We start from the raw sequence: 14,435 nt of genomic DNA on the forward strand, positions 1-14,435 counted from the left end.
TTTGGCCAGACTTTCTCTACATTTCCGTCACAGCGGATCCCTACAAAATTAATAAATCGATGGTGTGATTAATCTACAAAACGTACCAGGTGTGACTTTGAAAAGTTCAATTTAAAGTTTAATGTTCGCTTTTAAAAACTTCAAGCACAAAACACCATCAACACGCTTTAAAATGTCACATCGACAATCTCAGTCTACATCTTGACATAAATGACACACGTTTGACAGGGAGTGCTGTTAGCCCAGCGTGTCGCCGCTGCTCAAGGGCAAAGAAGAGGAACAAAGACATGTTTTATGAAATCAGCGATCGGGTAAACGGAGTGATGTAAAAGGTTATGTTACCATTGGGGCATCTTCAGTCAGGAGTCGGAGTGCTGTGTTACTATACGGTGTGCAAAGAAATGCTGACGCAAATTATAAGGAAAGAAAGTGAATAGTACCGTATTGGCCTGAATATAAGATGTTTTTTTTACATTGAAATAAGATTGAAAAAGTGGGGGTCGTCTTATATTCGGGGTCTAGACATTATACCCATTCACGACGCTAGATGGCGGCAGATATCATTGAAGCGAATGCTGAACTTGACTCCCCAGGCCAAAGCGAACCCATGTCATGAAGAATAAAAATAAAAATACTGGTAGCACAAAGAAGAAAATTTTTTAAAAAGCAATAAGAAAGAAATTAATGGAAGAGACAACAGAAAATGGAAAAACGTAGCGACAATCTGGAGAAAAGTGGGTCGAATATCGGCCAGGTTAACCGGCAGCTGAGAAGTTATGGTGTGAACTTCAAGATGCTTTGTCTCTCAAATATATTGTTATAATCATTTGTTTCAGATGCACTGTAATTATTTTCTGTATAAAAAATAATTTGGTGTTCAAAAAGTATTTTTTCAAACTTGAGTCTTAAAAAAGAGGGGGTTATCTTATAATCAGGGCCATCTTATATTCGGGCCAATACGGTAATAAAAAGCATAAGTAGTATGCACTATTCAAGGGGCAGTGATGGTCACACGTCCTGCACGTTCATAGCTTCCTGCGGCCAAGCGTACGTGTCCAGTGTGAAGGAGTCGTAGTCTGGGCTGTAGATGTGAGAGAGGACAAACGCCTCTTTGTCCTTTGGCTCCGGGTACACCGAGGCAACGTTGTGCTTGTACGCATAGTTGACAATCTGGAAACGATATATACACATTAATAGATAGTTCCTCTCATGCTGTTTTGACATGATTTCATATCGAACCTTGACAGCAATCTTGAAGGACACCTCTCTGATGGATTTAAGAGGAGGGTAGAGTCTCCCCTCGGCCAAGTGCTCCTCGGTCACCATATCAGCGATGGCCTGACAAAAACATCACAGATGATTATAGTCAGACAGAGAGTCACGAATAAATAATTTGTGATGCAGGTAATAATTCAAAAAAAGGACCTCTGCAGTGGTGAGGAAGATTTCATCAGAGATGTGGCGAACTCGGCAGGCGATGATGCCCAGGGCCACCCCGGGGAACACGTAGGCGTTGTTTCCCTGTCCGGGGTAGAACGAGCGTCCGTCGGCCAGCGTCACCTTGCTGAATGGACTCCCGCTAGCGAAGATCCCGCGACCCTGATTGCAAGAACAAACATGCAAGCCCGTTAACCATAACGTTTCGTCTCCGTGTCTGTCTGTGTAATGGAAAAGCTTCATCGCTCAACTCTGCGGGGGTCCTACCTCCGTGATGTTGTAACATTGCTCTGCCGTGCACTCGGCCTTGCTGGTGGGGTTGCTCAGGGCGAAGATGATGGGCCGCTCGTTGTAGGACGCCATGTCCTTAATTATCTTCTCCGTGAACGCCCCTCCGATGGCAGCGACTCCTTTACAGCCACAAAAACAAAACATCACAACGCTTTACATTACCGAGGGGCGGGACTACTTTGTTGTCACGGTTGCCGCCATTCCTTTCACATCGGGATTTGCAGAACTTTACAACTTGCCATTTGTGGTTGATTTCTTCTTTAACTGTTCCTTGAGGTATTATATTTAGCGATGACTTCACCGACAATTACATTTTAAAAAATTTACCAATAATGGCAGTGGGCTTGATGGTGTGCACGGCTTCCTCCAAGGTCTTCAGGTGGGGGTGCTCGTGCGCAAACTCCTCCTTCTCATGGTTCAGATGACTTCGACCCTGAACGAGAAGCATTTGTTTTTACCTTGATCGCAAAACTTGTTGTCCAGACAGACACACGCGTGTGCATTACCTTCACGATGAGACCTTTGGAGTCCACCATCCAGATCCTTTTGGCGGCTTCCTTTCGAGACAAGCCCTCCTTGGCCATGGCCATCATTAGCAGGTGAGCGATGCCCAGAGCAGCCTGGTGAGAAAAAGTTGTTTTTTTGTTGGGGGTTTTTTTTCTTGAAAAAACATAAAAAGAAAATGCAAAAAAAAAAAAAGTAATAAGAATAATCACCTCGCCAGCGCCTTGGAAAATGAAGGTGTGGTTCGACAGTTTGTTTTTGGTGATCTTCAAAGCTGCTAGCAGTCCGGCCACCGCTACAGAGGCCGTGCCTATGATAGAAGATAGATGTTGATGCATTTGACACCTGGGCCTTCAGTGTGAATTACATGACTTCATCAGCCTCTTGGGACAGCCACTATCACGTCGCACTGATACAAACCATCATCTGGAATTTTTGATAACGTGATGCTGATGATGAAATGTATTAATGTGTGTAGACAGATCTGTTTTGCAAGTCAAACTGGGCTTGTCCTGACCAACCAATCAAGATATGGTACATATGTCCCTTGGCTCAATAAAGGTTGGCAAACTCTTTGCTAGCAGGCTACCTTGAATGTCGTCGTTGAAGGTGCAGTAGCGATTCCTGTATTTATTGAGGATGCGGAAGGCATTGCTGTTGGCGAAGTCCTCAAACTGAATCAGGCAGTTCATCCCGTACCTGCAGGGCGACGCGTCAAGAAGGTGAGCGATGATCGCATCGTCGCCGCCATTTTCCTACTCACTTGTCCGTCACGGCCTGCATGAATTCGTCGATGAGCGCGTCGTACTCCTTCCCTCGGATTCGGTTGTGCTTCAGGCCGATGTAGAGGGGGTCGTTGAGCAGGTTCTGGTTGTCCGTTCCCACGTCCAGCAACACGGGGAGACACTGCTGCGGCTGAACTCCGCCGCAGGCTGTGTACAGAGCCAATTTTCCTACGGGAATGCCCATGCCATAGCTGCCCAGATCCCCGAGGCCGAGGATACGCTCGCCATCTGTCACCACGATGGCCTGGACGTAAATAAAGGCAAAAATCTTGACTGGTATGGAAGGAGGCAAAATGAAATAAAAAGATGGGGCAAGGAGGACGAAGGTGATTTACTCTTATGTCCTCTTCAGGCCACGAGTTGAGCAGGGTTGCAATGTGGCCTCTATCATGGATGGTGATGAAGAGTCCTCTGTGAATGACAGCAGAGTAAGTAACTTCTAGCGATGTTCGAGATCACCGATTTCCTTTCCCATCTGATCCCGAGTAAAGTTTATGGTAGTATCGGTGATACCGATCTGATACTTTGTGCAAATACACTACATTTTTAAAAAGTATCAAATCAAGACAGTACTCAAATCATAGCGTGGAGGAATACTAAGTTGGTAATTTATTAATTACTATTGATATTGTTGTTGTTATTATTATGATTATTACTATGACTGAAGTACACCGAGGCAGCAGTCAAACACTTGCTGGGTGACTGAAATTGAAATTGCCAGCATAGTAATCAAATAATTAATGAAATGAATACTACGATAACTGGACAAGTTGGTCAATACAGTACTTACATTTTAAAATCCATTTGACAGCTACAGTCAATTAGACTGACTGCAAAACAATATGATTGATATTTTAAAAATACAATGTTATTTTTAGATGCTATATAATGTTATTTTATGACTTTGGTTGTATAAATTATTCAAGTTCACCATGGACATTTGATCAGAATTGTTCTAAATGTCATCTCTGTAATTCACCTGAAATGATCAATTCTTCAGGACTCCTTACATGATTACATTTCGGCTTTTTTTTTGGCCTTGAGATTATAACACATAATGCACTCACGCAGAAGTTTCCTCCAACCACGTATCACTTCCTCTAATAATCCTTTATATCGTCATGCAATCCTGCAAAAGGGTGTGTGTATTAATCCTACCGTGGCCTCCTGAAGGCCAGGCCGTACTGTTGGCAGGCCAAGCCCACGGTGGGCGTATAGACGATGGGCATGAACTCCTCGATGTCCGACGTAAGCACGCGGTAGAAGAGTTTCTCGTTCCTGTCCTGTAGCGTCATCAGCAAGATGTACCTGACGCAGAGAGGGAGCCGCTAAAAGAAGGAGAAGCGGCTTCCATTCTGCTTCATGGTTCACAGTCAGACTACACAATGCAAGCAGAGGTATTACATATGGCGTTGTTTAAGGTTCAAAATTGTCCTCTCACTTGTCCAGAGGATTGACACGTGTTTCATAGCTTTTCATGACACGTAGTACTTGGACATCTTGGGACAAGAAGCAGGGGGGCAGCAGGCCGTGGATGCCCAGCTGCAAGCGCTCCTCCAGGGTGAAAGCCATACCCTGTGGGATGGAAATGGACTGTAAGTCACACCCAAATTAGAGAGTGTGCCCTAGACCTCACCTGGTTAAGGGATAACAAAAATTGCATTTTTAATGATTTTTTTAAAAAGTCGGTTGTAAAGGTCAAAATTGCTTATTTCAGAGGCCTTTTATTTTGAAATGCAACATCTCCATGATCATACTTTGGTTGAATACCTTGGGTGGCCGAGTGTGCCCAAGACCTTTTCTGAATGCGGGATACCAAAAACAGATTTTTTAAATGTTTTTTTTTTTAATCAGGTGTGAAAGAAAAAAATGCCATATTTTAGAGGCATTTTATTTCGAAAGGTAACATCAGATCTTAATGAAAGTACTGTGGTTGGATACCCAGGGTGACGTCGTGCTCCCTAGACCTGGTCTGGTTCCGGGATAAGGAAAATTCATTTTTGGATGATTTTTTTAAAATAAATAAATCGATGAATACATTTTGACGCAAAGTAAACATGCGATAAAATAATCAATTGTAAAGTACAGGTATTTGATAGCTACAACACTAAAAGTAGCAATAACGGATATATTTTGTCGACTGGCCAAGTCTGTTGTGTGGCTTGAGCTGACATGTCAACTGGCTCGCAGCTGAGTGTGGTATTGATGCTATTTATTGTGCCCAATGGTGTGACAGGCTGAATTCACTCCCCTTGCATCACCTCCACTACTTGACTGCGCTACTCTGTGCCTTCTGAATGCTTGCGCGACGATATTTACTTCTCTAAAGGAACTCCTTCTGATTCATTGTGAAAGTTGTTTGGCAAGCCAGCCTCAATGTCCCAATGGTCGCCAACAGAAGACGAGAGGCTGATTATTTTGACTCAAAACAAGCTACAGTGCCAACTATTTCATACCAAAAGAAGGAGAAACTGAGTGTGCCTTGCTGTGCTGCATTACAACATATTTACCAAAGTCGAAAACCAGTGTTTAGGAAAGTCAAACAAAATAAGTAATTATTTCTGTTTAGTTAATTTAGTCTTCACCTGCATTGAATTTTTTTTTTGCACTGTGAAAAAAATGTTTCCTAAAAAAATATTTAAACAGTTAATTAATGTCTGATACAACACAATAACGTTCAACCGATTACAAAGAGCCACTGAAGAAACCTCCATAAATGTTATCCCTACTATCCCTACAAAATGACATAACTGTAATGGGGTACACCACACACACGCGCGCACACACACACACAAAACTTTTTTTTCATTTTAAATGCATTTGTTTTGTGAAACCAGCATTTATGTGACAAACGTATGCACATAATCATAAAAACTCTCACTATTCAGATACTTGCAGACCTATTTCCTGATGCACGCTTTTCACAGTGAGTCATCATGGAAACACTGACTTGGGAAGGAACTGTGACCTCCCTTGCGTGAAGTAAACCCAATAAAAGAGAGCAAAGTTAGTCAGACTCTTGCTGAACACATCAAAATGTTAAGGGAGTGGCATTTCCTGTTTCATTTATGTTTGGGAACAAGCCCCTCCCCCCCGAAAAAAAAAATCTGCTGATGACTCATTGTGGATGTTTGGTTTGGATCAGTTTGGCCAAAATCAGTCTCCATCTCAGCAGAGAAAAGTGCTTTCTGGTTTGAAACAGATTTATTATGCTTTGTTAAGACATAGGGTCAATGAAAGCACAATTTTGCATAAGTATTTGATTATAAATTACCCAAGGCCTGCAATCCAGGCCTTGGGTCATTTGTGTGGTGTGTGAATGTCACGACAATGCACAGAATCCTTGCAGCGACCTTGCTGTGTTAAATTAACTGTGTAGGTTCATAAAACATCCCACTATAAATGGATATAAAACTTTGTAAAACATTTACCAGCCACATTGTAGCACTTAATATATCTGTTAATAATCTCTATGGAAGTGGTTTTTGATCTGTACGAGGACCACCTCAAAAAATACTCAAGTTTTCCAAGTTCAACCATCATGATCAGTATTAATATACAGTTGTGAGAAAGAAATGTTATTCAAAACCAGAATATTTAATGTTACTGTAAACCAATAGAACATTATGCATAGATTGAACATGAACACAGCTGCACAATGCAGGAAAAAAAACTACTGGCACTTAATAATAAAGTCAAGACAGTTTCGAACATTACTCCATTAAAAACACGACACGCGCTATTAATAGAAAAGAAAAAAATTAATTATGACTTTTGCGCATGTTCGTGACAGACTCTACGGGGCGTTCCGATTTACATCCAAATTCCATCAGCTCACCTTGTTGAGGTGGGGGTTCCGAGTGATGTCATAGCCGCGCTTCTTGGTGCTTACGCTGCCTTTGCAGCTCTCCCCGCCGTGGCAGACCCTCACCGCCTGAGAGGGGAATCCGCCGGCCGCCACAACGGCCGTGCGTCTACACAGATGCAACGCCGCCCTTCCAGTGAGGGAATTCATCTTCCCTGCCTGGGCGCAAACCAACATATGAACGCTCAAGTCACCCGCAAACTGGAAACAAGAAACCGCAACAACGCAACTTAAAGATGCCTGTAAACAAACTGCCTCGTGATGCTTGATGTCCTTTAATTTCAATATCACACCGCCTCCACCCAACAAAAAAACCCTCAAAAATTAAATAAACACCTCCAGGGGATATGAAGCTGTTTAATCACCGCTAACATAGTGATCTCTGTACAACAAAAGGGTTTCCGCGTTCGATGCTGCTAGCAAGCGGCTAACCTAGCACTCCTCCTCAACCTCAGCCTTACCTGGTGACTAAATGTGTTACGCCGCCGGGTCTGTGACTCTTATCTTCAGTAGCGTCTTCCGTTGATCGCAATGTAGACGGTCTTAACAGTCTGAGTGGATTTTAGAGGTGGCTCTTATGGAGGCAGCTGATCCCGGATCATTTGACATTGACTCTAGAGATGTTCTACGCAAAAGACAGTCATGTCGTAGTGGTCAACTCCGAAATGAATTGGGAGACTGTACCCTTTCCTGCAAACTACACGGGCTACCTCTTAAAGTAAACATGTATACATTATATAGACTAACAACATTAGCCACAACACCTTGAGAGGTAAAACTAATTTAATGTGCTGGGGCAACTTGAACGCGTTTACGGTAGTGAGATACAGCCGCTCACCAAATAGTTGCGATTGACGTGTTTACATTAATAGTAGTTAAATTTAGCTGAGGGAACTCACTATTTACTAAATGACCAATTCGTCAAGTTCAAGGCAATCGTTATTAAAATGACCCAATATATAGGTTTGTAACTCGAAGAACGTTCATAGTTAAACATCTTTGGTACGACTGTACTTCCTGAACCCTGAGAAGACCAATCAGATCACAATATGCCGGGTGTTTACCCGCCTAGGCCAAACGTCATCGCAAATTGACACCCACATTACTTCCTATATTTAATCAAGCACACAATATTGTACCTTCATCAAGCTCTCATTTTTCGAATGCTTGGTTATCGGTGGTTGATCAAGTCATAATTATGAGATGGTATCTAATTATGGGTTAGTACGGCATGACTTAGTATTTAAAAAAATACTTTTTGTGTTATTTTTAACATTTAGTGTTTCTTTAATGCCAGAAAGCGAACCGTCCTGTTTCCGACAATAAAAATAAATACATAAATAAATAAAATACATTTTGTAAAAAAGTGGAAAACTGCGTCCTCTGGTGGACATTTTGACCTAACTGCAGTCATTTATTTGTAAGTAGAGCTCAAAACCAGCCCAGTGTCTGGATTTAAATTGTGTTTTATTCAAAACAACAACATAACACACACATCAAACAACATTACAGTAAAACTGATGAGTAGAGTGGTTTCCTGCGAGGTCGAGTTTCCTCTCCCAGATACCATAGTACAGTTGTCATGGTTGTCAGTCTATTTATGTGTCGAAGTAGAAAAAAAAGACGAAAAACCTCCAACATTTTGATGATTTAAAAAAAAGACATATACACTCAAATGATTAACTTTGGCATACAAATATTGACTTACTACTACAAACAACAAAAACTAAAAACAAGTCCATCCTCAAGTGACATACAGAGAAGGATGCAGCTTACTTTTGCAGTTTTTGCGATCAAAGAAATGCTTCAGATGACAACGCTGGTGTTGCTACGGGAGCTCCTATCCTATGGAGAGAAGGGAAATAGGCGTGGTTAGATCAAGTGTCAAAAGGAAACAAAGTAAAAAAAGGAACCAGTGGTATCATTAATCCTAACCATAAGTTACAATAGTTAAAGAAAAGTCCACACCCAAAGAGTGAAGGAAAGAGTAAACAGAGAGAATGCGTGTTTGTGTTTCTTACGGAAAGACGGATGTGGTTCCTGCGGTCGCTGGCGTGTCCATGTTGGCTCTCCACACTGGAGTAGCTGGGGGGCTTCTCTGGCCAATGCCTCTCTCTAGCCGCCCTTCGCCTGCTGCTGTCCTCTTCATCCGAGCTCCAGGAGCGTTTGTGGTGTGGAGGTGAGTAGCTCCTTTCCCTTCGTGTGCTTCTGCTCTGCAGCTCCTCCATCAGGTTGTCGCGGCTGCGAGTCCGAGGCCTGGACCCGACACTGCTCTGGTCCCTCTGGATGCGGTGGTTCCCTCTTCCTTGCCTCCCTTCCCAATCGGAGTCATCGCTATATTCACGCAGGATCCCCCGTCTTGGCGGAGAATGGTCTCTGTATCTACGTTGTTGTACACCCCTTTGAGAGGGGTTGGTACTACCGCTGGACTGGCTAGATAAACGTATCCCGCCTCTGTCTGGCTCCCCACTTCGGTGTCCCCTGCGGGAGGCGAAGCTGGGAACACGCTGGATGATGGGAGGTAGCGTGATCACCCTTCTCTCCGTGCCCCTTACACCCATCTCATCGAGGGCCGACAGCATGCTGGGGGGGCCGGGGGTGTAGGGCACAAGGGGGGGTGGCGGCTGTGGCTGAACCACTAGCGGGGGCACATTCTGAACAGGATGCATCGGCACATCCAACCCCCTCACCTGGTTCTCCAGGTAATCCAACACATGTCGGTTACTTTGGAGGCTGCCTGCAGCACTGCCATTCAGGTGGAGCGGGGGGGCGGCCTGCTGTGGAAGCATCATGGGGGAGAGCTGCATGGGCGCCATGGCAAAGTTTTGTTTACCTGGGTCTGAGTAAGAGCCTGTAAGAAATGGAAGATGAATTAAAGTCTTTGTCCTCAATTAAATAACTAAACAGCGAATTCTGAACCTCAACCTAAAACAATCAATTGTAATCTGAGAAATGTCTTTATTGTCCTACTTCAAAAAAAAATTACACAGACAACAAACAGATGCATGATTCATTAAAAAAAAAAACAGAACAAAATTTTAGCAAACAGGCATTACAATAAACTATGAGGCATAAAAACGTTGAAAATTTAGTAACTATTGTATTTAATGTTTTGCTTTAAGTATCATTGGGCATTTTGAAATGTAATTGTAATTAAACATATTACAGCTACAATTCTTCTTCTTATTAAATAGTTGCTTTTCAATCACCTTACATTCGCAAGTCCATATGGTGCTAGGTAGAATGAGTGTTCTACCTAGCCCTCAGTTCAATAGAAATAATAATAATAATAATATTGACTTGGATTTATATACTATCGTGCCATTTGAGGATGTTCAACAATAACTCACTGGGGGTAATCTACCAATACTGTATACAGTATACTGTATGTCGGTGAGTATATTTATTTTACTGGTGCCAATGTCAATCAGTAACTATCCATCCATTTCCTAATCCGCTTATACTCATGAGGGTCACGGGCATGCTGGAGCCTATCCCAGCTGTCTTTGGGTTGTAGGCCAGGGGACAACCCTGAACTAGTTGCCAGCCAATTGCAGGGCACACGTAGACGAACATCCACTGACGCTCTCACTCACACCTAGGGTCAATTTAGAGTGCTCCATTAACCTGCCATGCATATGTTGGGAATGTGGGAGGAAACCGGAATACCCGGTGAAAACCCACATAGGCGTGGGGAGAACTCCACACAGGAATGCCAGAGCTGGCATCGAACCCTGCACCTCTGCACTGTGAGGCGGACATGCTAACCAGCCGCTCACCGTGCCGCACCGCCCATTCTTACCTGCTTTTCAATTCTGTATCTGTGGCTCGGAAGTAAAAATCATATGCCACTTTATCTTTCAAAAAATTTGTAGGATACATTCAGGACGAATAAAGGACGTTTTCAGAGTCACCTGAATACAACATGGGGACACCCTGGACGGAGGTGTTGGAGCTGATAGGAGCGTAAATGGGTTGGCCGTGCATCCAAGGCGCCATGGCTCTCTTGGCCTCACGCAACATCCTGTGTTGCATCACCGCTATGAACAAAGCCGAGATCAAGCTCAATGACATCATTTGAATTACAATGCATTCTTGCCTAAAAACTAATTATCTTACAGCCAGCCAATGGGGAAAGGTTGTACTTTAACACAGACCCAAGCCAGATTCCAGCAAAAGCAATGAAAAAAAGCAGATGCTTTTTAAATACTGACTGAGTGCTTTTTGTAGGTCATCAATGTGTTGTGGTTCTAAAAACATGCACTTGAAGCCTATATTCCTGTGTACCTTTTTCCGGGCAGCAGCAGGTCTTGGGACAGCAAGGGCAACGTACGTAGCAGCAGCACTTCTGCGGGCAGCACTGACAGCAACATATGCACAAGAGCATGATGAGCAGCAGGGCGCCCAGGATGATTAACAGCACCGTCAGCCAGTCTGGCAAACATCACAAAATAATTCAGTTTTAAAATACAGCCAAGTCCATGAAAATTGTGACATGGAGACAATTGTAATGTTTTTGGTTCGAAACACCACTACAGTGGATTTGAAAGGCAAGTCACATGACGGCCTTTATCTGCAGACTTTCAGCTTTCAGGATATTTACTTCCAAATCAAGTGAACTTTTTAAGGGACCAAAAGTACTGGGAAAAAATTAACAACCATAAATCATCCTTTCACTATTAATACTTGGTTGCAAGTATTTGCAGTCAATTACGGCCTGAAGTCTGGAGCGAATAGACACAGGCGTGTTATTGCTCGGTGCAATTTCTGTTCAGAATTGTCATAAGCAAGTAAAAGGCATACTTAATTGGATTTGGGTCAAGTGATTGACTTAGCCACTGCATAACATTCTACTTCTTTGCCTTAAAAAAAACTGTCCACTTTCGCAGTATGCTTCGGGTCATTGTCCATCTGCACTGTGAAGCGCTTTCCAATGATTTCTGAAGCATTTGGCTAAATATGGGCAGATAATATTGCCTGAAACACTTCAGAATTCATCCTGCGGCTTTTGTCAGTAGTCATAAAGGGAAGCAATGAACAACACTTTCATTACTATGGCACTGCCACCACAATGCTTCACTGAAGTTATGGGTCAAAAAAAATGGGAGTCACATACACAATCTGTTGCCCAGTAATTCTTACACCATTTACCAGATTTAGATGAAGGTCTGCAATTAAACCACATCTTGTTCCTTCTATTTGAAATCCGTTGTGATGTCCAGAGCCAAAAAGACAAGAATTGTGTCAATGTACCAATATTTATGGCCCTGATTGTAAACGTAACCGTCGTCTGGAACCTTTTGTGGGACAAAGTGAGGGTGCTTACGATACACGATGAGTTTAACTTCTCGATCCGAGTCACCCGACGTGTCACCGGCGGCATCGATGGTGCAGAAGTACACACCGTTATCCCACCACATCACCTCAGTGATAGCTAGATCAGCTTCTATGGGGCACACAATTATGTTATTTAAAGTGTGCATAAAATCAATACTAGTACTTTGTTTCATACGCAAACTTACTGTTTTGAATGGTAATTTTGCGATTCCGGTAATCGACACCCAGTATGGGCTCATTGAGGCCTCTCTTTTGGACCACAGTGCGGACTGTGCGCTGGCGGTCTGGGCAGTCGTTGGCTGGGTCCTGACCCAGTTGCAGGGAGGCCTGGTAGCCTTCACGGACATACAGTGGTTAGAATTACGTATGTACACAGCAAATGGAGTGATATGAAGCCGAGCATACAATCACTTTGGCAGTCGAGTAATCCAATACATTTCAGGTGAGCGATTTAGCAATATATACAACCCGGTTTCTTTCGAGTGTCCTTGTAATTTGCTAATAGTTTATGAAAGGCAAGACTACCTGTTTCCGGATATAATTAGTTTGTATTCAAATCTTTTTTTTCCTCCCCAGAAATGATTATTTATTCATACAAAAAAAAAAAAAGAGCAGGGAATCAAATCCCAAACCTTAGAACTATGGTTGCAAAAAAGCATGATGCATGTAGATTACTGGGCTTCACCAAAACGTGATTAATTTATACGCTTGTATGACAGTAAAAATGTTTAAAATAAAACATTTTCTCATGGTGAAACTTATGTGACAAATTCATTCTGAAGGCAAACCAACTGGGAGACTAATCATCAGATTGTGTTGAACTTTGAAATTCCATTTGACTTAGTGCTTCTTGCGAGTCGAGAACGCCGCAGTAGCAGGACTCACTTGTGGAGTAGTACTCCAAAATTGGGTCTTTACAGAAGGATTTGAATCTCCAGGTAACTAGCACATCCTGTGGGTTTGCAGAGGTGGAGAAGTCGCAGCGAAGGATCACAGATGCAAACAACATGGTGCTTCTTTCCGTCTCTGGAACGATCACCTGGACGCACAGCAGCTCTAATGGACAATAAGACAACACTGCAAAATAAACAATTGTCAAGTCTGTTGGTCTGCAATGTTTACTCGAGACTGAGGTCCTCATTGCTGAATCTCTCCAAATGTGACAGAACAGGTTAAAACATTTTACAGCCTTCCATTAGAAGCAATAACAGCTGTCAGTCATCAAGAGCAGAGTACACTTAAGTAGCGTAGCTTCGTGGAGAAAAGTGTCACTTATGATTTTTGACCAACTGATACAGGTTACATTACAGTACCACTTCTGTAAGATGAATCCTGATCAAATGTGTGCAAGCGGACTGCATTTCTGTAAAATAGCAGCTTAAGACATGACTATGATGAGTTCAGACAGTCGCTGAACAATGTAAACAATCGTTAAAAAAAATATGGGAGAACCAGTTTCGCCGGTGTCGATTAGTAAAGGTGTCAATTAGCTGAAAAGTAGCGGTGTGGGAATATTCTCTTATTGTAATTTGGGAAACATCAAGAGCCATATTTCCAGCTCAGCGTTTCCTAACCTTTAAAATGCCAAGATAAATATTTTACATTTGAAGAATCGCGCAGCACACAACCAAATGAAACCATCTCGCTCTAGGGCGATATGGTCACGTGACGCAGGCGGCCTTGCCCTCATTACAACCGTTGATGATTAACTTCACCCTTGTTTGCTTTCATGACTTCGCCCTGCATTCAAGGCCGTGAAAAAAAATATATATATATTATGACTCAGCAAAGTGAGAAACTAAGAAAAAGTCGCTCAAAGGCATTAAAGGATCACCTGTTGGAAGGTACACTAGCAGCAGCAACAGAGTCACGCGGATCATATTTCCCATCATTGCGTAGAGTTCCCTCTATTCTTCCACGACAGCGTCGCCGTCTATCCCGTTGATGTTCCAAAATCCACCAGGACCCCGCTATGTGGCCGACGAAAATCGTTCCACATAGTCGAGCGATGTTTCCCCCCCTCAGGAAAACATGTTATTCGAGTATAGTAAACGTTGTAAGTGCAGACAACAAACAATGGTATGTTCCCACAGGTGCACAGGAGGCGGCAGAGTTTTTGCTCCCATCCTCCACCCATAATTACGTCACGGACTCCGCCCCACTCAGACAAGTACAAGGAAATCAAATCACCGGGAATTAAAATTGGTGTTTAAATT

The 14,435-nt window shown here is 42.9% G+C and overlaps 2 protein-coding genes across 3 annotated transcripts; both read right to left on the reverse strand.

Moving 5' to 3' along the window:
• Positions 1 to 92: 92 nt before the first annotated feature.
• me3 (malic enzyme 3, NADP(+)-dependent, mitochondrial) lies at positions 93 to 7,832 on the reverse strand. Of its 2 annotated transcripts, XM_086123677.1 has the most exons (15): positions 7,344 to 7,832; positions 6,856 to 7,041; positions 4,459 to 4,592; positions 4,176 to 4,325; positions 3,353 to 3,428; positions 2,996 to 3,261; positions 2,822 to 2,931; positions 2,445 to 2,542; positions 2,235 to 2,348; positions 2,056 to 2,161; positions 1,705 to 1,847; positions 1,426 to 1,599; positions 1,240 to 1,338; positions 989 to 1,170; positions 93 to 382 (listed from the first exon to the last, which is right to left on the reverse strand). In XM_086123677.1, the coding sequence occupies exons 2-14, from the start codon at positions 7,030 to 7,032 to the stop codon at positions 1,009 to 1,011; spliced, it is 1,809 nt and encodes a 602-aa protein (XP_085979803.1). In that variant the 5' UTR covers positions 7,033 to 7,041; positions 7,344 to 7,832; the 3' UTR covers positions 93 to 382; positions 989 to 1,008. The 2 variants fall into 2 exon arrangements, with proteins under 2 accessions (XP_085979803.1, XP_085979802.1); XM_086123676.1 differs by having other exon boundaries at positions 93 to 1,170; positions 7,344 to 7,829.
• Positions 7,833 to 8,332: 500 nt separating this feature from the next.
• Positions 8,333 to 14,342, reverse strand: LOC147198236 (immunoglobulin-like domain-containing receptor 1). Its single transcript, XM_086124408.1, has 8 exons — positions 14,054 to 14,342; positions 13,105 to 13,275; positions 12,405 to 12,554; positions 12,209 to 12,328; positions 11,170 to 11,316; positions 10,797 to 10,922; positions 8,904 to 9,733; positions 8,333 to 8,727 (listed from the first exon to the last, which is right to left on the reverse strand). The coding sequence occupies exons 1-8, from the start codon at positions 14,109 to 14,111 to the stop codon at positions 8,689 to 8,691; spliced, it is 1,641 nt and encodes a 546-aa protein (XP_085980534.1). The 5' UTR covers positions 14,112 to 14,342; the 3' UTR covers positions 8,333 to 8,688.
• Positions 14,343 to 14,435: the final 93 nt, after the last annotated feature.

The sequence above is a fragment of the Hippocampus guttulatus genome, chromosome 11 (assembly GCF_054856545.1).
Source record: "Hippocampus guttulatus isolate MCC_2025c chromosome 11, RoL_Hgut_1.0, whole genome shotgun sequence".
NCBI lineage: Eukaryota > Metazoa > Chordata > Actinopteri > Syngnathiformes > Syngnathidae > Hippocampus > Hippocampus guttulatus.